A 25,490-nucleotide genomic window follows, 5' to 3' on the forward strand; every position below is an offset into this window, starting at 1 on the left:
AATGTAATGAAACAAGTTATATGAATTGTTGAATGTTAAACTGATGATGTGCCCTGTAAATTTTCACTCAATCCACAATAAAAACCTTAAAGTAAAAAAAAACAAAACAAAAAAAAAACCCTATATAGGGTCAGTATGAATTAGAACTTACTCAACAGCGCTTAACAGTAACATCAGCAAGGCCTAGGATATTGATGTTTATGCATTCCATCATTTTCACTACTTTCACTTTTCTAGATTCTTACTTCATACATTCCATTTTTCAATTATTAATGGCTGTTTACAGTTGTTTCTCCTCATTTTTAGTTCTGTCTTATCAACAAATGAGGGTCCTAAAAGCTTTACTCCATTCAAGTCATCACAGTGAACTCCACTTTGAGGAAGCAACTCTTTCCAAGTTGTATTCTGAGTGCCTTCCAATCTGAAGGGCTCATCTTCCAGTACTATATTTGACAACATTCTGGTGCTATTGATCATGTTTAATATTCAGTATTCTTGTGCTATCTGACAGTGTTTCACTGCTATTAATAAGGTTTCCAGAGGCTAAACATTTGGAAGTAGTCTTCCTTTCCTTCTTCCAAGACTGTCTTAGTCTGGAATCTCAGGTGAAACCTATTCACCATGAATGACCCTGCCATCACTCAAAATACCAGTAGTATAGCTTCCAGCATCACAGAAAATGCAAGCCATTACAGTGAGACAAACTGAAAGATGAGTGATAGAGGATAGATATATGTAGTTATAGATAACTTTCTATCTACATACTTAGCTATATGCATACATTAATCTATATATGTACTTCTATATAATTTTTCAAAACTCAATGAATCAAAATGATCATTTCATTTGTGATGTTACTATTCATCTCTTTGATACCCTTTTTATGAAGTAGGCTCTGAGGAACAGCACTGATTGCTAGCATGCTAAATGTCCACAAACTTTCAAGCCCCAAGAATTGTATGTAGAGAGTGTCTCATCTCATTTTCACAACCACTCTGAGGTATCATTTACATACTTGGCTTATAAAAAAACTTAGGCATAAAGGTCATACAGACAATGGTGATAATGATAGTATTCAAAATTTCCAGTATCTCACAAGAGACCATTCTCTTTATGTAAATTCTGGAGAAAGTTTTTATTTGTTGTAAACCTAATAGTGATAGCCACAGCTATCACCATGATTGTGACTTGCGTGGTTCTTAGCAGTTACAAACATCTATTTGTTAGGAGATCTTAACAGTAGTTTTAGGAGAACAGACCAATTCTAATCAACCTCTGTGAGTTATGATGAGCAAGATTCTGTTAATGAATAATGAAATAGTTAAGGTATAACAGCAATCAGAGTGATGCTGACTTTGTTGTTGTTAAGTGCCGTTGAGCCATTTCAGACTCACAGGAGCAGCTGGTGGGTTTGAACTGCTGACCTTGTGTTTTGCAAACCAGTGCTGATTGTACTGCCCCACACCAGGATGCTGACTCTAATACAATGGTATTTGGAAACTGTTAATAGCAATAAAGGTTACAGCAATCAAGGTTAGAGTAAGCAAGCAATTGGATCTATGTTAATTCCATCAGGGCAATTACTTGAATGATTGATAAGCCCATTGATCCCGAAAGGGTCAGAGAAATAGAAGATCTTGAATAGACTGACGATAAAACAAAGTTCAGTTCAGTTCAAGGAATGAAAGATAAATACAAAGCATTTGTTGGAATGTTTCCTAATCCAACGTAAGTCACCTCAGCACAGACAGCCTGATGTATCACTGGGCAGAACAACGAATCTGAAAAGCCCAAAATCTAAATAGATTACCAAGAAGACAGTGAGTAAGAAAAGAAAAATGTGTAAGACTGTTAGATTTTATACAAACTTGGAGTGGGGAGAAAATGGCATTTCCTTTTTGCTGGGAGCCATTACTGAAGCTGATCCCCTCCTTCCTCTACAAGCTATATAGTTTTTAAACAGTTTTGGGTAAATAAGAAATGTATGTGTAAAAAGGAAAGAGAATAAAATCAGAAAATGTTGAGAACTGAAACACTGTGCCTAGTATATTGCTTGAAAACAATAATTTTGTAAGTATGGGTATCACCCTACTCATTAGGTCTGGCATTCAAACCTACTGGTAGATATAAAAATACCCTTTACCCAGAGATTCTGATCTCATTTCCAAGGCACTTTTCTTAATAACCACAGAGTTTAGTCATGGTTCAAATACATCTTGCTGTGTCCTCAACAGAGTCTACAGTGGTCTTTGTGGCCATTCCCAGCTATGTGGATTCCACCCCAAGGGCATAATCTCTAAGAATGCAGAACATTCACCAGATGGCCTAGGAGCAAAGAGATCATACAAGATCCCAAGAGGAAAAAATTTAGTTGAAAAAAAAAAAAAAAAATTAAGTTTGACGACCATTGCATTCATATAACAAATTAAGATAACAAAACTAAAATGTTTCAAGTTATGTTTTTCTTTGAAAATACACTTTCTTTATAGTGCTCAACTTTTGTTTAAAAAAAAAATTGGCATAAAACTCATGCTGTTCCTGTTGTTAGTAACATTGAGTCAGTTCCAATTCATGGTGACCCTACCGTATAAAAATGAAAATGCAATTTAATGAAATGCCATATCTTATAAACCTTAACTAATAGAAATGTTTGAATTATCTGTTTATATTAAATTTTAAGGTCCTTTTGCATACAAAATGAGTTGTTTTATTTCATAATTTATCACATCATGTAGAAAGTTTTCCAAAAGGGACATGTGATGGTGGAACAAAAAAGGAAGACAAAATTTTCTGTGTGATCAACCCTAGTTGTCATGCACATACTATATCCTTTGCATTGCATTGGACATATATTTGTACCTTATTTTAGACACTGGGAAGTAAATGCTAATGAATTTTTTTTAAATGTAAAAGCACAATGTACTACCTTTGCTGTCAACAACATCTCCAAATTATGATCTAGGGCCAGAGTGTAATTTTTCATCTCCAAATGTGAATACATAAAAATTTGGTGTTGGAGTGGATGGTCCCTGACAGGAAAATGTTTGGCAATGTTTGATATGCTGGTTAAACCTACAATCTCTTCAATCTCTCAAGTCAGAGAAACCATAAAAACAAAGCAGTTGCTGTGGAGTCAGTGCTGACTCTCAGAGACCTCAGGTATAACAGAGTAGAATTGTGCTCCATACAATTTTCAATAGATGATTTCTCTGAAAAAGATCACCGGACCTTTTTTTCTGAGGCACCACTGGATGCACTCAAATCACCAACCTTTCTGTCAGCAGCAAGCATGGAAACCATTCACACTACCCAGGGACAATGAAATTAGAAATCTTGATTCAAATATCCTAGCTCTATGACTCTAGTCAAGCTGTTTAGCCTTTCTAAGCCTCCTTCTAAGTTCCCTTCTTTATAAAATTGTGATAATGATAGAATGACCCTCTTAGGATTGTTACAAAGATTTAATGACATAATGCATATAAACGTTACTTGCAATGTGCCTGGTATATAGAAAACAATAAATGTTTAAGTATCATTATTGTATTTGTTATTTGAAATGCTCACTTTACTTTATCATTCTGACAAATATTACCCAACTGCTTCAAAGTTATTGAGCCTGGAAAACTAGCTGATCAATACTGATATAAATTTGTCTATTGGAGTTGGGATACTTACAGCCAACATCCAGTGTTATCTTGCCAGTTGCTCTTCCAGCATCATTGATGGCTATGCATGTATAATCACCAGCATCCAGATCCTGGGTTTCTTGAATCTTCAAACGTCCCAAAAGAGGCTCAATAATAAGAAATGTTGAGGGCCTTAACTCAAGATCTCCTAAGTGAAAACAAAGAGGAAAACATTAAGCATCAGCATGTTTACACGGTATTTACTTTGACTCTGCTATTGGTTTGATTTCAAATTTTCTGAATAAAATTGATTGCAATGTTTCTAAAACACAAGTGTCTGGAGCAGAGCAGACAATTCTTATGCAATGAGAGGAAGAAGTGTTTATTGCCACTGAGCAGATTTATGGAGTCCTGGTATGGTGCTGCTATAGGATAAGCACTGGACCATAAGGTTGATTTGAACCGCAAGGTGGCAGTTCAAAGCCACCAGCCACTCCTCAGAAACCCTATACAAGGTCACTATGAGCAGAAACCAACTCAGTGGCACTTAATAACAGCAACAAGATAATTCTACAAGCTTAACATATAACCAAAAATCTGACCCGAAAATTAATTTTGTACAAATCTCTCTAAATATTTAACAACAACAACAAAGTAAGAGTATGCTCTTTGAAGACACATTGGGAGACTGGGAAATGGTGGCATTTGTAGCAACAGCTGTGTTAAGTAAGGAAGGAACTGAAAGAAGAATCTTGAAAAGAGGTTTTGATAGAAATCTTTGTGGCTGAATGAAGTTCAGCTACCCAGGGAATGTCTGAGAAGCTAGAAATGTTCTAAGTTTGGTTAATGACTAAGTTTTCAGTTTGCTGAATATTATTCAGTTAGATTTTGCTTTGTGAATGATGATGATGTGGGCTGAAAATATTCTAAGAAAGTCTGGGAAGGAAGGAACAATAGTTAACCTGCAAGAACAGGGAAGGGCATGTGGGGAGAAGAGAAAGCACAGGTGAAAAACTTCCAACAATGGTAAGAGGAGTTTTGTTATATGAATCTCCCAGAATACTACCACTAAAACTGGTGTTATTCATAAAAAATTTCCAACTGGAGTTATGGATTTGGTGGGGGTGAGGGGCAGGATCTAGGTGATGCAAGTGGGGAGCCAGTTTTACTTCAATATGAGGGAAGGATGGCCCGAGAAATATGAGTTTTATCCAGGTTACCTATATATGTTGTGTTTCCCTGTAGTACTTCAAATCCCTTTAGAAACACTTTTATGTGATGGAATCAATGCCCCACAAAACTGTAAGTTAAATTAGACTTCTGTTTGTCCTTCAACTTTCTTCTGTGGTGTCTCCCCTCCAAAAATTGGAATTTTCTTTGGAGGGGAGCATGGCCATCATAAAATCATCTCCTGGATGTTTAATATCAGCTCAGTGTCCACAACTTTTTGCTTGTTTGATTTTGTAAAGAACATGTGGAAGCTGTCAAAACTTCCAGAAGGTTTGAGAGCCATCACTCTTGGAATATCCTAGCACTCACAGATGTCAAAATCACACACAACTAGCTATATGACATATAAATAGCTCCCATTGGCTCTCATGGGCAAATCAAACCCAAATGTATCACTACTGAATCAATTCTGCTTCATAGTGACCCTACAGGACTGAGAAGAACTGTTCCACACGGTTTTCAAGGCCGTCATCTTTACCAAAGCCATATCTTCTTCCCTAGCAGTGGTTGGTAGGTTTGAACCGTTGACCTTTTGGTTAGCATCCAAGAGCTTAGTCACTGTGCTATGAGGGCTTCTATTCAAAGTGAACCTTTGCTGCTGTTGTTAAATGCCGTCAACTGGTTCCGACTCATAGCGAAACTGTATTGGGTTTCCAAGGAGCAACTTGTGAGCTTGAACTACAGACTTTGCAGTTCAGCCAGACTTTTCAATACAGTGCACTATAAACCATAGTGCCATATCAGGACTTAGGAGCTAGTCATTCTCTAAAATACTACAAGAAGAACCAACGAACAGTCTCAAGGCAACAGATAAACAATTTTTGTTTTTATATTTTTGGAAGGAAGGGAGGTCAAAGGAGCTTAAAATTTTTAAAAAAATTCATTAACAACTAACTGTCAGTGCCAAAGACAAAGTATTTTTCAACATTCCAATATTTAAAATCCCATCCATTCTTTAAAGCTTGCTACTACATACCATGCGAGAACGAGAGCAACAACTAGAGCTGAGCCCATGTGCCTCTGGGAGACTTTCATAAATAAAAGCAGATGATGTTGACATAAACTTTCCTCCCACCAAGGGAGGCTGCGATATGACCTAGCGGTTCATCAAGTATTAAAATGTTTGGACTAAAACACATTCAGAATTTTGGAATTTGCTTCTTATTTATTCTGCATATGTCAGAGGATGCAATAAGATGAAATGAAGAGCTGTTTTGCTAATAGCCTGTATTTTTTGCCCCTTTTTTAAAAAATTAAAATGTTTTAAAAACTGTTTTAGGAGTAACAGTAATGAAGCAAAATAGAAACTGGAAAAAAAACCCAAAACAGTTAAGTAGTTAAGTTTGCATTTTGATAGTCTCCCCTTTCTTGATTTCAACTGAAAAAGTAGTCATCAAATTATTGAGAAGCCCTAAAAAATTAAAGAACATTTGAGATAAAATGACACAGGGATCATTTAGTTTTCATTGAATCTCTGTATTAGATATTTAGATTAGCAATATGTAGTAAAATAAATAAGCTTTCCTGACAATCTATTGTGGAATTTAAATCATTACCACTGAGGAAGGTAGTTTAGTGTAAATTCAACCCAGTTCTTGGTGAATAGAAAGATCATTATGCCTCACACACATCCTTCCACTTTATTGATGGCAATTAAGTGGTGCTCAATTTTTTATTTTATTTAATATCAAGTCCCTTTTACAATCCTAAAAAAAAAAAAAAACAGATTGGGGACCCCACTGAGCTTTTGTTTATGTAGATTGTTTATTTATATTTAGCATTTAAAAAATTAAGCTGAAAACCTTAAAAGCATGCAATGATTTATTTTTAAATAATGTAGACTCATTACATTTTAGCACAATGAACATATTTTATGAAATGTACTGTTTTCTAAAAGAAGAGAAATTGAGAAGAGTGGCATTATTTCACATTTATTTTTACAAATATCCAGAATGTCTTGTTCAAGATAAGATAACGAAGTGCTCAAACTCTGTTGGATATCATGTGTCATACAGCCAACAGAAAATTCTATTCTATAATTAATTGTTAGATAATAAGAGGGAAAAAGACAAATGAAATCTTTATATTATATTTAACAAATAGTTTTGACCTCCTGGATCCCTGAGAAAATTGTGGGCAACTCCCAGAAATTCCCAGAGCACTTTGAGAACCACTCAATTTCTTAAGTTTTTGCCACAAATGTCCTTTTCATACCATTTTAATAGTGTTCCTGATTTTCCTTTGAACTCACTTTATGTTATTCACTTCCAAAAATAAAATACCTAAAAATTTGGGTGAGCATTTAAACTTAGGAAATCTATTTTCTTTGATGGTCTGATTAAATATAGTTTATTAATGTTATTTTTTAAACACCCACTAAATTCAATATAGAGTTCATATGTGGTACTGTAGGATAAGCACTAAACTGCAAAGTCAGTTTGAACCACAAGGTTGGTGGTTCTCGGAAACCCTATACATGGTCACTATAGCTAGAAACCAGCTCGATGGCACTTAACAATAATAAATTCAATATGAATTATCTTGAGAAAGCTATGATTATTCTTACGATTAGAGCAGGAATTTTTCTTCTTCATCTCTTTCCAAGATTTTTTCCTAACCTTGCTGGCATCTTGTTCCCCAGTTGAGAAGGAAGGTCAAGCTGCTTCACACCCCTTTTTGTCTGGAGTCAGTTTGCATGCAAGAGTCTTTCCCCTGATTTTGCTTTAGGTAGTCCAGGCTCTGTGCCTGTGATAAATTGTCCACAAATCACCGGAAGCATAAATTGGCCTGATTCTAGGTTTTGTGCAAATCCATCTGTCCAATGTTTATGAACAATTTCCTCCAATATAGTTCGTCAGTATCTAATGCCCTTATTCTATCTCTGTTGATTCATAACTCAAAGAGGGAAAAGGGATGTTATTTACTGAATTTCTAGAATTCCAGTATCTAACATTGGTTCAAACCCACCAGCCACTCTTTGGGAAACCCTATGAATCGCTATTGAGTTGGAATCAACTCAACAGCACTTAGTAAGAAAAATAGCATGATTGAGAGGAGAGAGTAATAAGGAGTCAATTCCAGAATCTTCTATGTAGTGACTGTGAAGAGAGGTAAGCCATTTGTGGGACCAGGCTGCCATGAAGATGGATTTATTCAGAAGCATTACAATCTGGGGGAATAAAAGATACTGTATTATTCAGGTATATACAGGTACAGCTCTCAGCCTGCTCCACTAATTTTTGAATTTTTATTTTCAACATAAACTACTGATTGTTGTTAAGTGCCGTAGCGTCAGTTCTGACTCATAGTGACCCTGTACAGGGTTTCCGAGGCTGTAAATCTTTACGGGATCAGAAAGCCACATCTTTCTCCCACGGAACAGCTGGCAGTTTAGAAATGCTGACCTTGCAGTTTGCAGCCAGATTCGTCACCACTATGCTACCATAAACTATACCACAGAGCTCCACAAACTATACTGATATACATTTTTAAAAAACCAAAAAACTACTGTCTTTGTAACACATTTTGGGGGGGGGTATGTTTCATTACAACCTCAGCTAAAAATTAATATATTTCCTTTATAACCCAAAGATTTCAGTATTTTGAATAAATAAAAATGAGTTTATGTTAACTAAAATAAAACAGATTAAGGAGCAAATCTGGAAATGTTTTCTTATCAGCGAAACATCAAGACTTAACAATTTTTAACACGGAAAATCACAAAAATGGAATAATCTCCTAGTATCCCTTCCTGTTGTTCATCTGTATTAAAAGTGTTGTCTACATACAACGCTTCTTTTTCACCTCATGTTCCCTAAGAGTTTGAACTTGAGGTGAATTCATCATTTTGTGATTATGACATCAGCCTGTTGCTATGGGAATATCTGTGATCTAACAAACAGAACCACAACAATAGTGCTTTGTACTATTTAGCATTTTTCATGTGAAGATTAAAAATTATTTTGCAAACAGAATCTCAATAATCCTAGCAACCTCCCTATTAGGGTGTTTGTGGGAATTATTCTTTTTCATAAATTGGAAATACTGAGACAGAAGCAGAAGTAGGGCTTTTTGCACAGATTCCTATTATCAGCAACAGCTTGGACCAGGACCCAAGGGTATTCTCATATTACTGTTATTATAGAATCACAGAGATGTAATCTTTTTGTAATGAAGACAGAAAGTTAATGCCAATACTTGATACCACTCTCTGCCATTCATGACGAAGCTGGCCCTGGAATACTCAAACATTTGTCTTTCATTGTAAACTTCAAAGTGTGCCTTTATGGAAGCACTTCATAGACAGTATCTTGGAGAATCTGGGTAACTTTTTAATGATGAGAGCTATCTTCTCTAAGAAAGGTGAACTGAAATCAGTGAGGCTATTTTAAACATTAATTGAGTATTCCTGGAAATTTTTCTACAGGACGCAATCCTAAACAACAAGGAGAATTAATGTTCAGCTGGATTACCAAAGGAAGACTTTTCCTTCCTTGGTTTTCATGGATTTATAATCCACACCAGATGTCAAATCCTGAAATTTAGAGTTCAGAATTTTGAGTTATCATTCCCAGTGAGATCATAAACACATTTTATGGGGCTGCTAAGTCACACACCAAAACAAATTTTTAACAAATCATTTAAAAAAGAAAAAGAAAAGGCAAAACCAAGTGTGTATCAGACATGAATGTGCTTAGAAACATACCCTTGAACCATCTGACTTGAGGTGGGGGAACACCAGAGGTTTTACATTCCAAAACTGTTGTGTCTCCAAGGGCAACCAAGAGCTCACTTTGAACTACCATCAATTTGGGGGCTTCTGAAAAGAACAAGCATGCAAATAGTCAGTGCTTAGTATAATATCACCAGTACTCTGTTTATGTTTACTCAATGACTCAATAAAATAATCTACCAGTATTTACGTGCTCACGGCTATTTCAGTATTTATTTTAAAAAGGAAACTCTTCTAATATACTTGCATATGGACATATGTGATTGAATGTTATGGCCCAAAATACAGCATATTAGCAGAACTAATGAAAAATCTACAAAATAATTATGATAATGCAGAATCAAAAGATTTAAGAAATGTATTAATAAGTTTTAATGGAAAAGAGCAAAACATAATCTTGGGAAGCTGAATACATTGCTAAAAGAACAGTGACAGGGATAATAGTAATAATGCTAGAAAAATAATAAAAAGAGACAGACTGATAAGACTGACTTAGTTAAATTAAGCTTTGATAATACAATTGCCAGTGAATTTGTTTGTAACACTGTCTACCTGATTTTTAAGGATATTCATATCTAATTACAGAGCTATTTAGTCTAAGGTTGGATTTTCACCTATTTTTTTTTTTTTTTTTTAAAAACAAGTTTCTGGATTTGACTCTACTTTTCCGTTTGATATTATATGCAGATATTTCTTAAGTGTCTTTCCTTAGCTAGCTCTGTTTACTTCGCCCTCACACCTGATGTTTTATTCATTACATACTCTCTCTGATCTGGACATTTTAGGATTTCCTAATGTACTGGGGAGAGTTCTGGTGTGGTGCTGTGGGTTAATGTGCTGGACTTTAAAGTCAGTTTGAACCACAATCTCGGCAGTTCAAAGCTACCCAGCTACTCCTCGGAAATCCTATACAGGGTTGCTATGGGTCACAACCAACTCAGTGGCATCCAACAACAACAACAACAACAATATCCTAGGGAGTCCTGGTGTGGTGCTGAGGGATTATGCACTGGACTGCAAGGTCAGTTTGAACCGCAAGGTCAGTGGTTCAAATTCACCAGCCACTCCTGGGAAACCCTATTCAGGGTTAGAACCAACTCAAGGGCACTTACTACTAACAACAATTTGAATTGAGGTAGTTTTAAACCAGGGCTTGGAACCCTGGTTTAAATCATTCTGGATTGATCTCTTGCTTAGAATTTTCATTTCCAGCCCAAATAGAAGAATCAGAATCTACATTTTAACAAGATCTTATAAGTGCTTACCTAAGAATTACCTGGTGATCCAGTTAAACTATAGATTCTAATTCAGTTTATATGGGCTGGAAACATACATTCTCAGTAGGGGTAAAATGAAATGGTTCTAAGCCCTGTTTCAAACAAAGCTAAGAGTTAACATCTCAAATATGGATTATATTGGGCTGCTAACCAAAAGGGTCAGTGGTTTGAACACACAAGCTGCTGGGGGAGAAAGATGAGGCAATCTGCTTTACAGACTGGAAAACCTTAGGAGCTATCTTACTCTGGAGTCCTGCCTGGCATGGCGCTGTGGGTTAATGTGCTGGAGAGCTGCTCCTCCTCGGAAACCCTATACTGGTTTGCTATGGGTCAGAACTGACTAGATGGCATTTAACAACAATAACAATAGGGTCACTATGAGTCAGAATAGACTTGACAGTAGTGGGTTTGTTTTTTGTGACTCTCTTTCAAAACAGTTAAAGCTGTTTCCTATGCCTGAAATGTCCTTTGACACACTCTTCAAATCCCACTCATTCTTCTAGACTGAATTTAAGTCCCACTTCCTTTTAGAATGATTTGTAAATTCCACAGCTAAAACTAATCTTCCCTTCTGCCCACTTCTCACTGTAGTACTTGTCTCTCAATCTTGGTATATCCCTTTCTTTTATGTTTCTATCACGCTCATGTAAGTTTCTGGAAGGTGAGGACACTGTGACATTCCTTTTTTTTAAATTCTTTGCATACTCTGGGTGCATAACTAATTAAATACCTGTGGTGAATATTTTCATGCTTATGTAAATGAACCAAAATTTATTTCTCCAATATTGAGTTATGTGTCAAACACTCATTCTATATTCCCAACTGACTGTTCCTTTTCCAACTGGGTGTTCTGCAAACATTTTTATTTAGTTAGCTCCAAATAGGAGTCCATCTTTCATTTCAAATTTATTCTCTCGATGTCATTTCCCTCATTTGTATAAGGGGGCTTCAAAAAGTTCATAGGAAAATGAAATTAAAAGATAATTCGATTTTCTCATGAGCTATTTGAAGCCTCCTCTTACAAATGAGACCATTTCTTTTCCTGCTTCCAGGTTTAAGACCTGAGCTGCTTTGGTTTCTTCTCTCAGCTGTCCACTCCAAAGTCAATCATCTATCATTTTTGTGACTTGTGTTATATCCCTTTGTTTCCATTGCCAGTTTTCATTTCCTTATCTGAATGAATGGAGACTAAGGATGAGAGAGAGGGTAAATTGCTAGCCATTCAATATCCATATTTCATAAACGAACACTCAGCTTCTAGGGTCTTTATCACTATTTGATTAAGAAAGAACCTCTTAGTAGAAATATCTACAGAACCATTACCATGCAACAGACCTTCAATAAATGTTTGTGTGTGGAGGTCAGAAAGTGATGGAAAATGAAAATCATCCTTAGACAAGTCAAAGGGCAGAAAGAGTATAAATAGTTTTGACTGTAAAGGAGAAATGGAAAATAGAAACTGAGAAAAGTTAAAAAGATACAGAATTCATTAATTTGAAAATTAAATATTATAGAGAGCAGATGAATCATGGAGGGTAAAACTCTGGATAACCTGAAATTCTCTTAAACTGGAAGCTTCATTGGTTTCTGTTGACTAAAGAAGCTATTCACTCCCTGCACTTTGGATTTAAATAAGTTATAATATTTTCTTTAATCAATGTGTGAAGTGGATAATTGAATTACAGTATTAAGTATAAATCTCTACTATAAATTTTCAGAATAATTTTTTAACTTTGATTTTTATGGAAATCATTTATTTCAATTGCCTTTTAAACTAATAATACTTGCCAATGTATCTAAGGGTAGACGTCTGTTCATCTATCCCAGCTGAATTACTTGCCATGCAGCCATATATCCCTGCATCTTTGGGAACTGCATTTTTGATAAATAAGGTACCATCTGAGGTCATTCTATACCTATGGATAATAAACAAACAAAAAGAAAATTGAAAATACCACAATAAATGTATCATCTTTCCTTCAAATATCTCAAACTCATATTTTTGATGTTCATTGCAAAAATGATTAGCATCATAACTTTTTAAGCAAAGGTATAATAATAATAATAACATTAATCACATGTACCTCATATTTGCTATGTGCCATGGATTGTTCTAGGAATTTTTCATTTACTAATATTTGAATCTCCATAACAACCCAATACATTAGACACTATTATTGATGTGCACTGTGGGATAATGCAACGGACTGAAAGACCATTTTGAACTGCAAGGTCAGCAATGCAAAGTCACCTGTTGCTCCTTAGAAACCCTATACAGGGCTACTATGAGTCGGAACCCACTTGATGGCACTTAACAACAACATCATTATCTGTATTTCACAAATATACAAAGAAGTTACATAACTTGCCCAAGGTCAGAACAAGAAAGTAGAAGAAATGGAATTTTCACCCAGGCAATCTTGTTCCATGTGGTGCACTGCTATGCTAAAGTATTCCTCATAATATAAACCTTAGGGATGAAATGTCTCTTGTCACATAGTGAGTCAGTGATGAGTGAGTCTAGGAATAGAATCTGGCTTAACTTCCTGGATCATACCTAAGCCTTCCTCCTTATGCCAAACCCAGAGTAATGGAAGGCCGATGGTTGGAAAGTTCATTGTTTATGTTCCTCATATTGGTTACACTCTTCGAGTATAAGAAGATTCAATGTCTTTAGAAAAGCATCCAGAAGAACAAAGCGTCTCACAAATGTAGTATGAAAAAAGTGGACAGTAGTTACAAAAATGTCTGTAACCCACTTTAATCAAAACTACTATTGTGTACTTTGTTTCTTCTTCTTTCTTCTGTTAAATTCCAAAACTGTACCTTTATTTGATTTGTTAAAGGTACATGTTCCTTTACTCCATAGAATATTTATCACCCTCATTTTAATTATCCAAGGTAAAACAACTATTATAATGCAGTGCTATCACATGCAACACAAAGTATTAGAAAGTACTTAGTTCTAGCTAGTGAATTCAAACTTAATAACCACAGACTTTACATATATTTTTTGACATTTCCTGGCCTGTTTAAGAAATCTAAAGCTGTGAGGGTTTTGGTTAAATCTCACTTAATCTTAGGGATTTGCTCAGATCAGTTTTATCCGGGAACGTCATCATTTTTTTCTCACTCAATCGAAACAGAGAACATGATACAAACCCAGTACCTGTGTGAACCCATGATAAACATATTGTTCAAGGTCCAGGAGATCTTTGGTTTGGGATAACCTGTTACTGAACACATGATGGAGACCTCAGACCCTCCTGTGAAAGACTGATTCTTGGGCATCACAGTGACTTTGGGTGGTTCTGCAAATAAAAAGAAAACAATACATCAGAAATTGGTGTGATGAGCTTCTTTTGTTAGCACATGTATAGGCTTCTCATTATCATACATTTATTGCCTTCCTCTATGATGATCCCACCAGGGATCTGACCCTTCCTATGTAGGAGAGAAAACAAAAGTAACAAATGAAAGGCATATAAATTCTCTTGGAAACTAAATGAGGTTTATCCTAATGTCATGTTTCTGTGTCTCCACTGTTGACCATGTGACCCTGGGCCCCACAAGCTGACCACTGGTTTCTATCTACATCCTCAATATAAACCTGTGTGCAGGCCAAATCTCTAAAGAGCGCCTTTGGCTCTTTCTGGACAGTGAACACAGATTTGGACCACAACTTGTCCTGACTATGCTGTCTGCTTTGTTTGGACTAATCTTTCTCTTTTTATTTACTAGATTATAAATGTGTTGGGGTTGGAGATCATGTATTTCATATGATTCCATATTCCATTACATTCCACAGAATTTTACATTCCTTGCATGTTATGCAGTGGCTTTCATTTAACAGACACTTAGAACTGTTGATGGAATGCAGGCCATGAATTATTACTTGGCTTTGACCGCTAATATCTGCCACTCCCTCAAGATTCTGCAACACTGAGCATTTCCCTCATGCCACTGAATGCACAAGATATACTAAAAACTATCAGTTATTGAAACCTCTTATTGCATTATAAAAAGCTTCTGAAAAGGAAGCATTAAATCAAGAATCAAACTTAAAAAAATCAGGAATCCATTGTAAGAAATCAAAAATTAGCTGAAAGGAACTCTGGCCTAATCAATGGCATGTTTTATATCTACATTTCTATACAGAAGGAATAAACCTTCAAAGAAGACTGTTTTGCATGCCATGGGGTTGGTTCTGATTCATAGAGACCCTGTATAGGGTTTCCAAAGCTGTAAATCTTTACAGAAGGAAAAAGCCTCATCTTTCTCTCGAGGCGCAGCTGGTGGGTTTGAACTACTGACCTTGTGGCTAATCCTATAGAGCTACTAAAGAAATACTGTTAGTAAACATTCCCAATCAATGAAGATAATGAAAATAAATTCATTTCCATAATTTATGAAATACATAGATTCCATGAGTATTAACAAAATCAAATCAATTAACACAATAGTGTATTAAATTCTAGGGATACCCAGAAAAGCCAAGCTGTCCTGAAGTTTGCTTTCCACTTACTTATGTTTTTGCTATAGGTGAAATTGCTAAATTCAGTTAATCAGTGAGAACTGGATATACTGCTAATGTATTCTCTCACTGTAACTGAGACTACAAATGATGTGTTAGGTTCACTAAGAAAAATCAATTTAAGGACTCTTCATACATTTGAGAGAGATATAATTGGCAGTACTGGATACAGGCAGCTACACAGCCCAAAGACCCTATTAGCACTTAATCACTAGCAGTTTACAATCGCCCACCCATTTTTTTTTCCTGTTTACATTGCATTTCTTAAATTATGATGATCTAGTCTTTGAAGTTAATGTTTGAAAGGTTTTTCCGGCCTGTGGACCTAGTTGATAATCTCATTATCCCATGGATCCTTGGATCCTTCTTGGTGAACATAAGGCTAGGAAAATGTGGGAGGTAAAAGAAAGACTGGCCACAATCAGTAAACCCAGATTGTGATTTCACCTGGAGTCTATCAGTCCTAAAAGGCTGGAGGACTACTGAAGCTGGGAGTGGAAGAGGGCAAGGGGGCTGGCAGAGAACCTTAAGGAGATGAGGAGGAAGACAGAAAATTTCTTTCTCTTAAAAATATATTGAATATCTATACTTCACAAAATGTGTTTCTCATGTTTAGCTCATAGTGACATAAATTTGCTGGAGGAGCTTTTAGAATTTCATTTAAACATGGTTCCTTCCAAAAGAGTCTGCCAAAGTTGGCCTGGCATCTCTCCCAGCAAGGTTCCCACTGGTAGTCTCTGCAGTTCAGATAGCAAAGTGAAAGCTAACATCATTTAGCCAAACCAGGATGCAGAGAGCTAAGAGGTCATTTAGCAAATTAAGCCTGGATAAAGAGTGTTGCTCCAGATTGTGAAATAAGTCTGTAACATACAGATAGGATGACATCTTCCTAAAGAAGGTAAGAAATCTACCATTGCCCTGGTAAGAATATTCCTGCTGATGATAAGAAAATCAGAAAGGCCATGAACAAACACAGAGAAACAAAACTGGATTTCAACCAAATAACAGTTGATTAAAGATGATCAAAGTGATTTAACCTTTACTTGATTACGTTAAATAAGAATACAATGTGCATTACTTTATTTGGTTCAACTGCTAAATGTTTAATTCATTAAAAAATAAAAAAAGATTCCTTCTCGTACTTATTTGTCAAAATCCACAGGACCATTAACACAAGGGGTGAATTCTAATGTAAATTTTAGACTTTAGCCAATCATCATGTGTCAATATTGGTTTATTAAATTAAACAAATTTATTGCATTCAGACATATTGTCAGAAGGGATCAGTCGCTGGAGAAGGATATCATGTTTGGTAAGGTGGAGGGTCAGAGAAAAATAGGAAGTTCCCCAGCGAGATGGATTGGCCAAGTGGCAGCATCGATGGACTCAAGCGTGGCAACAGTAGTGAGGTTGGCCCAGGATCGGGCAGTGTTTCATTCTTTTGTGTATAAGGTCGCTATGAGTTGGTACCTACTCAATGGCACCTAACAGCAACAACAACATTGCATGAATGCAAAATCTTAATAATTTAATAATAGAAGAAATAATATACAGGAAGAAGTGGGGAGAAGAGGGAATATGGCACCTTTCTGTAAACTTAAAGCCACTCTCAGAAGTCTGTTTTAACATTTCTTTTACTTTATTTTTAATGGAATAAAAACATGGAATTGAAATAGTTTACCTCCATCAATAAAATGAAGTAATTTTTCCATGACAAATCTAATCTTAATTTCTTAATTTATGTGATACCTTATTTTTATTAGGAAAATACAGTGCTAACATTTTCTATAGAAGGCCAGAGTCTAATTTTAGGCTTGGAGAGAAGTCATCTATTTAACCTGTTGATTTTAAATTCATTTCATAACCACCATCATCACCTTATCATTCCATTATCACTACCATCACGATCAGCATCATCACCAGCATCAACCATCAAACACCATCATCATCATCCATAACAAAGCAATGGGAACACAGTGATCTTTTAGGGAAATTTTAGGTAAAAACAACATTTGTTCTTTTTATTTTAACTTCTCACTAAAGGCTTCAAAAAATTCAATACTCATTATCTGGTAATAAGAAGAAAAATAAATATACTTTATGAGTACATTCTTAATAGAAGATTATAAGTGGTCACTAATGAAAATTGCTTTGATTCTGCCTGCAAAGATTGAAAAGAAAATAAAACAAAGAAGCACATGGCCATGAAGTTGATTGTGACATTATGTGAGTAAGAACAGAACTACTCATTAGTGTTTTCAATCACTCTGATCTTATATAGTAAGGTCAGTGGTTCGAACCCACCACCTGCTTCTTAGAAATCCTATACAGGATTGCGATGAGTCAGAACTGACTTTACAGCATTTGAAAACAAGCTTTATAAGAGGATCGCTAGGACTTTCTTCTGTAGCCTGTTGGGTGAACTCAAACCTCTAACCTTTTGGTTAGTTTACTAGCCCAGCAAAAATCATTTGCACAACCCAGGGACTTCCTGCAAAGACTAAGGAAGACAGAATTCTGCATAACTCTCTTGGAAATTGATAATGTTATCTTCACACTCTAGGCAGGTTTCCTCTTAGTCAGCTGCAAATGATTTATTGTTGCTATGATTCTGGTAAGAAGGGCAAAGGCATAGAATTTTCTCTTCCTGGTGATTAAATTACAACCAAAAATTAATCAGAGAAGGCTAATATTTTGAATCACCTAAGCAACAGTTTAAAATGTTATCCACTACTGCTATATTTAGAAGGAAACCTGGTTTTGCTGTGGGTTAAGTACTGGACTGTTAACTGAAAGTTTGCAGATTCAAATCCACCAGCTACTGCATGGAAGAAAGATGAGGTGTCTGCTCCCATAAAGATTTACAATATCAGAAACTCTAGTGGGGGTGGTGGGGGAGGGGGGGACGTTCTGTCTTCAGGACTTACGTTGTTGTTTTGTTAGTTGGCATCAAGTAGTTTCCTACTCATAGCTACACTGCATAGGGTTTCTGAAGAACAGCTGATGGGTTCGAACTTTCAATCTTATGGTTCACAGTCCAGGGTTGCCCCTACAGTGCCATACCAGGAGTCCTAAGGGCTGTATGTTGCTGTTGTTAGGTGCCATCAAGCCATAACTGACTCATAGAGACCCTATGCACAACAGAATGAAACACTACCTGGTTCTGTGCCAACCTAACAATCATTGCTGTATTTAAACCCATTGCTGCTGCCACTGTGCTAATCCATCTTGTTGGAGGTCTTCCTCTTTTTCTTCGACCCTCCACTTTACCAAACATGATACCCTTCTCCAGTGTCTCCTGATATGTCCAAAGTATAAGAGACGAAGTCTGGCCATCTTGGCTTCCAAGAAGCATTCTGACTGTACTTTTTAAAGCACAGATCAGTTTTATTTTTGGCAGTCCATGGTACTCTTAATATTCTCCTCCAACACCACAACTCAAATGCATCAATTCTTTTATGGTATTCCTTATTCACTGTTCAACTTTCACATTCATATAAGGTTATTGAAAATTCCATGACTTGGATCAGGCACACCTTAGTCCTTAAACTGACATTTTTGCTCTTCAACATTTTAAAAAGGTCTTGTGTAGCAGATTTGCCAATGCAATACATCATTTGATTTCTTGACTGCTGCTTCCATGAGTGTTGAAGGTTGATCTGAGCAAAATGAAATCTATGACAACTTCAATCTTTCTCCGTTGATATGGAGGTTGTTGATTGGTCCAGTGGTGAGGATCTTTGTTTTCTTTATATTGAGATGCAACCCACACCAAAGGCTGTCATCTTTGATCGTCATCAATAAGTATTTTAAATCTTCTTTGCTTTCAGCAGGCAAGGTTGTATCATCTGTATCTCATAGGTTATTAATGAGTCTTCCTCCAATCTTGATGCCGCATTTTTCCTCAATTAATCCAGCTTCTCAAAGTATTTGCTCAGTATACAGATTGAATAAGTATGACACACACCTTTCTTAATTTTAAACTTTATAAGGCCCATGAAATCATTTGGTCTGGCCCTGACAAGGCAGACGCAGTTTCAGCCATCACATTGTTGTTGTTGTTAGGTACCATCGAGTCAGTACTGACTCATAGTGACCCTATGTGCAACAGAATGAAACACTGCCGGATCCTGGGCCAACCTCACAATTGTTGCCACGCTTGAGCCCATTGATGCTGCCACTTGGCCAATCTATCTTGCTGGGGGTCTTCCTCTTTTTCTCTGACTCTCCACCTGACCAAACATGATATCCTTCTCCAGCGACTTGTCCCTTCTGACAATATGTCCGAAATATGAGAGATGAAGTTTAGCCATCCTGGCCTCCAAGACACATGGCACTTTCAATATTCTCCAACACCATAACTCAAAAGCATCAATTCTTCTATGGTCTTCCTTATTCACTGCCCAGCTTTTGCGTGTATATGAGGTTATTGAAAATACCATGGCATTGTTGTTGTTGCTAAGTGCCATCGAGTCAACTGCGACCCATAGCAACCCTGTATAGGGTTTCCAAGAAGCAGCTGGTAAGCTTGAGACACCGACCCTGCAGTTCAAATGATTTTGCTGTCTGACACATTAGCCCCCAGAGCCACACCAGGACTCCTGGTTGATAAGTTTGTATGACCTATGAATGATATTATAAATTTTGGCAGAAAAAAAGTCCCTCTACCTTGCTTAGAAATTTCTGCCAAAATTTATAATATTCACAGGTCATACAAACTTATCAACTTAAAAATTAGCTGGCTATTTTTCATCAAACATTTAATTAACTCACCCCTAATGCCCTGGTTCCAGAATACTCATACTTCTCAATGCTGTCCATAGCTTGTCATGATCCACACAATCCAAAGCCTTTGCTTAGTCAATAAAGCACAGGTAAACATCTTTCTGATAGTCTCTGCTTTCAATCAAGATCCATCGGTCATCAACAATGATATCTCTCATTCCACAGCCTCTTCTGAATCCGGCTTGAACCTCTGGAAGTTCTCTGTCAATGTATGCTTGCAGCCATTTTGTATTACCTTTAGTAAAACTTTATTCACATAGAATTTCAACAAGATTGTCCGATGATTTCTGCATTCTGTTGGGTCACCTCTCTTTGGAATGATGCTTTTGAGTTATGGGGTTGGAGGAGAACACTGAAAGTGCCATGGACTGCCAAAAGAACCAGTAGATCCATTTTGGAAGAAGTGCAGCCAGAGTGTTCCCTGGAGGCCAAGATGATCAAAGTTCGTCTCTCATACTTGAGACATATTGTTGGGAGGGACTAGTCTCTTGAGAAGGATATCATGTTTAGTAAGGTGGAGGGTCAGAGAAAAAGAGGAAGACCCCCAACGAGATGGATTGGCCAAGTAGCAGCATCAATGGACTCAAGCGTGGCAACAGTAGTGAGGTTGGCCCAGGATCGGGCAGTGTTTCGTTCTGCTGTGCATACGGTAGCTTATGAGTTAGTACTGACTTGATGGCACCTAACAACAACAATAACAACAATGCAATGGTATTTTCAATAACCTCATATGCAGAAAAAAAGGTCCTCTACCCTGCTTCTAAGGAGTCCTGGTTTGGTGCTGTGGGTTAATGCGCCAGACAGCAAAGCCGTTTGAACTGCAAGGTCGGCAGTTCAAGCTCACCAGCCATTCCTCAGAAACCCTATACAGGGCCACTATGGGTCAGAACCGACTCGACGGCACTTAACAACAACAACAACCCTGCTTCTAAAGAGCAGTTCTTCTCTGTCCTGTAGGCTCACTAAGAGTCTCCATCAACTCAGTGGCAGTTGGTATATTTAGAGTATTTTAGAAAACTTCTGATATGTTGATTCATTCATCCAATAAATATTTATCTAACATACATTTCAAAGGAAACATGTTAGTGTAGTGGTGACAGTATCATGGTGTTTTCAATTGTTCCTAAATATGCAATAGCTGGACAATGAATAAGGAAAACTGAAGAAGTATTAATGCATTAGAACTATGGTAGAGGCTATTGAATATACCAGGAGTTAACAAAAGAATAAAAAAATCTGTATTGGAAGAAGTACAGTTAAAATGTTCCTTATAAGCAAGGATGGCGAGACTCTGTCTTACATGCTTCAGACGTGTTATCAGGAGTTTCCAGTCCCTGGAGAAGGATATCATGCTAAGTGAACTACAGAGTCAGTGAAAAAGAAGATTGTTAACGAGATGGATTGACACAGTGTCAGCAACAATGGGCTCAAACACAGCAGCAATTGTGAGGATGGCGCAGGACCAGACAGTGTTTCACTGTATTGTGCAAGGGACACTATAATTTGAAATTGACGGGATGACACCAACAAATAACAATCTAATTCTAGATTTGTTACTTATTTTCCACAATAAGCCTATGAACTATTATGGCTATTTTACAGATAATGCAACTAGACCTCAAAAAGGTTAAAGAATTTTCCTAAAATCACTGAAAAATTTAGTTAAGATTCAAATTCCTGACTTGTTGGCTCACAGTGTCTGTCTACACCTTAATGAAGACAATACTGGGTTATTATGGATTAGATGAGCTAATATATAAAACATTTAGAACAAAGCTTGAATAGTAGAGACCATATACTAAAATTATTTTTTAATAATTTGCTCTTATTAACTTTAGTATTCCAATACATTATATAGTATGATAGAGGATGACAAAAATAAGTACCCACCAGCTGCTCCTCAGAAATCTTGTATGTGGCCGCTGTGAGTCAGAACTAACTCAACAACATTTAACAACACGATGTACTGAAGGAGCCCCGGTAGTGTAGTATGTTATGTGTTCCAATCCACCAACTGATCCTCAGGAGAAGCATGAGGCTTTCTTCTCCTGTGAAGATTTATAGTCTGAGAAATCCTATACAGGTGAGTAGGAACTGACTTGATGGCATACAGCAGCAGCAGCAGCAGCAGGTACTGCTCCCCACATGAACCCTAGGATCCTTGCGCCCTGAGATTTTGACTTAAAAACTCAAAAGACAGGTAGGTGGCTAGACCTACAAAGCACAAAGAATGGCAAATAAAAAACAAACCAACAGACAACAAATACCAGAACGCAATTGTAGGGACAAGAAACTAAGGACCACTGAAATCCTAAAAGACATAAAATCAAATGCAACATTCCCAAATGATTTCTCATCAAGGGAAATATGAAGAAGTGGCTACAGCCTCTAAAATGGTGGCATCATTCTTGAATGACAAAAATTCAAATGAACCAGGATAATAGTTTATTTATGTAGTAGTTACAATAAGTATCTAAAACTTTTACTCTTGCTATATTTTTCTTTTTGCTTTCTCCAGAATGAACTTATGCTGTGTTGTCCAACATGGTAGCCACAAGGCAGAAGTGCCTACTTAAATTTAATTATCTAAAATTAAATAAATTAAAAAAACGAACTCCCTAGGTCTTAAAAGCTTACAAGCGGTCACCTAAGCCTCAATTACAGGTCTCAACTCATCAGGAGCAAAACAGTAAATGGGCAACCAAAGCACAGAGAAAAAACAAGTGTACAAGTATTATAACCTTATCTACCCTGAGACTGAAAGAACTAGATGGTGCCCACTTACCACCACTGGCCATTCTGTCCACAATAGTCAGTCAGATACAAGGGGAGCAAAAAAATATGGAGCAGAACTCAAATGTTTAACTATTGTTCCAGACAAATTGGAATAGTAGAGAACAGAGGATGCCCTTGAGTCTAACACCCTGAGAAACTCTTTAAACATAGAACTGAGCATATGCTTGAAATCACCTTTTATTGAAAAAAGCAGTATCACACATAACAAAGGATATCGCCCATAAGAACAGTGCCCAAAAGGCAAACAATTTCTTAAAATCAAAGATGAGAAGATAGGGAGACAGAGAAATTAAAGCATTAGAAAGGAAACAAACAGAACGCAAAGAGTATGTTGACACACTGTGTTAAATATAACAAATGTCATTGAACAATTGTATGAACATTGTCAGATGGAAACCTAACATGCTGTACAAACTTTCATAAAAAAACTTCAATAAATATCATTAAAAATATTAAACTTCACAGGTATACTAACCAAATTGCAATTACTCAGTTGTCATATGTGTCTAGTTGCTGCTATCATGAGGGAAGGTAAAAATATAGAACATTTTTATCATTGTAGAAAGTTCTATTAGAGAACCCAGAATTTGAACTATTAAATGCTAGGTGGAAGATTATTAATTCCTTAATTAGCCAGGAGATGGTGCATTGGAAACAAAACACATATGCAAGGAACAGACAATCTATCTTGAAAGTTATATTCTGAATTTGTAATAATTCTATATCTAAACTCCAATATGGCTATTAACTTCAGTTAACAAAGAAGACAAAATTTCAGAGATACACAATGAGAGATTAACACTGTATTCTATTAAATGACAGAATCTTAATAACAAATATACTTAATAACAAGTTTCTTTTTGTTTAAAATCTACAATTCACATTTTCCCAATATAAGGTTGAATATGTGGCAAATGTTTCCTGCCTTGACATACATTTAAAATATATCAATTTCAAATAATTCCTAATATAAAAATTATTTCAACATTCGTATTTTTGGAGTCCTGGTGTGGCGCTGTGGGTTAATGCACCACACTGCAAAGCCGTTTGAACTGCAAGATCAGTGGTTCAAGCTCACCAGCTGCTCCTCGGAAACCCTATACAGGGTCGCTATGGGTCGGAACCGACTCATTGACACTTAACAACAACAATAACATTGTTTCCTTTTAATTCTATGTTCTTTCTTCCATTAACAATAAAGCAACAAAAACAAAATTATGCATTCAAGAATTTTTAGGTGATGGGACAAAATAGATTAAGAGAATAACTGTGGCTAGAAAGAGAGACGATATTTTAAGCAGTTTCTAGCCCTTCTTACTTAGGAAATCTCAATCAAATTACCTCTAGCAATGAATATTTCATTTCCCATTCTTCACTGGCTCCACTTTACAATTTCCAAATATCACAGATTTACTAAATAACAGAGAAAGGCCAAATGCTAAGCTTACATTGCCATTTAGCTTGCAATTGTTATTATCATTATTATTTCATGGTGAATTGTTGTTGTTGTTATGTGCCATCAAGATAGTTCTGACTCATAGCAACTCTGTATAGGGTTTCCGTGGAGTAGCTTGTGAGGTTTGAACTGTTGACTTTGTGGTTCAAACTGACCTTGTGTTCCAGTGCATTATCTTGCAGCACCAAGGAAACAATTGAGCTTTTGGAGTTCTGTGGTGGTATAATCAGTTAATGTGTTTGACTCCTAAACAAATGTTGGGAGATGGCTCAGAAAATAGGTCTTACAATCTACTTCTTAAAAATCAGCTACTAAAAATTCTATGGAGCTACTCTGACACATATGGGATCACCATGAGTCAGAGTCAACTCAAAAGCAACTGAGTGGCTCCATACGCTAAGCACTGCATTGAGAACCAATGGTTGGTGGTTCAAGCCCACCAAAGTGGATGTCAGAAAAAACTCTAAAACATGCTTTCCAGCAAAGCAGAAAAAATAAAAAAGAGAGAGAGAGAGAAATGAGGAGGTAAAAGTGATATGCTGTGGAGTTATTTCCAACTCCTAGTGACCTTTAAAGGGCTTAAGAAGAGATGCTTATGGGTTTGAACTGCCAACCTTTCTTTTCCTACAGTGCCACAACAGGGCCTAGTTGTTGATGGTGGTAGTATGCCGTGGAGTTAGTATTGACTCATAATGACCCTGCATAGGGTTTCTGAGGATATAAATCATCGTGGAAGAAGCTCTCTTGTAGCATAGTGGTAACTAGTTGGGCTGCTAACCTCAAAGTCAGCAGTTCAAAACTACCAGCAGTTCTGTGGGAGAAAGTTAAGGCTTTCTGCTCCTGTAAAGATTTACAGCCTCAGAAACCCTAGAGAGGGTCACTATGAGTCGTAAACAACTCCACAGCACAAAACCACTACCACCACCAGATCATTGTGGAGGCAGAAAATCAAGTATTATAACGAAATGTGCAAAGACCTGGAGTTAGAAAATCAAAAGAGAAGAACACACTCAGCATTTCTCAAGTTTACTTAAAGAACTGAAGGATTCTATGG

At 36.6% G+C, this 25,490-nt stretch overlaps 1 protein-coding gene across 1 annotated transcript in view; it reads right to left on the reverse strand.

The window, feature by feature from the left end:
- The window catches only part of HMCN1 (hemicentin 1), a 665,929-nt gene that overhangs the window by 326,530 nt on the left and 313,909 nt on the right, over positions 1-25,490 (reverse strand). The window contains exons 12-15 of the mRNA XM_006872707.1: positions 14,035-14,176; positions 12,654-12,781; positions 9,562-9,675; positions 3,676-3,834 (exon numbers count right to left, since the gene is read on the reverse strand). Of these exons, the coding sequence (XP_006872769.1) occupies positions 3,676-3,834; positions 9,562-9,675; positions 12,654-12,781; positions 14,035-14,176 (543 nt within the window). The remainder of the gene's footprint in view (positions 1-3,675; positions 3,835-9,561; positions 9,676-12,653; positions 12,782-14,034; positions 14,177-25,490) is intronic.

This window comes from Chrysochloris asiatica, unplaced genomic scaffold (assembly GCF_000296735.1).
Source record: "Chrysochloris asiatica unplaced genomic scaffold, ChrAsi1.0 scaffold00210, whole genome shotgun sequence".
Classification (NCBI taxonomy): domain Eukaryota; kingdom Metazoa; phylum Chordata; class Mammalia; order Afrosoricida; family Chrysochloridae; genus Chrysochloris; species Chrysochloris asiatica.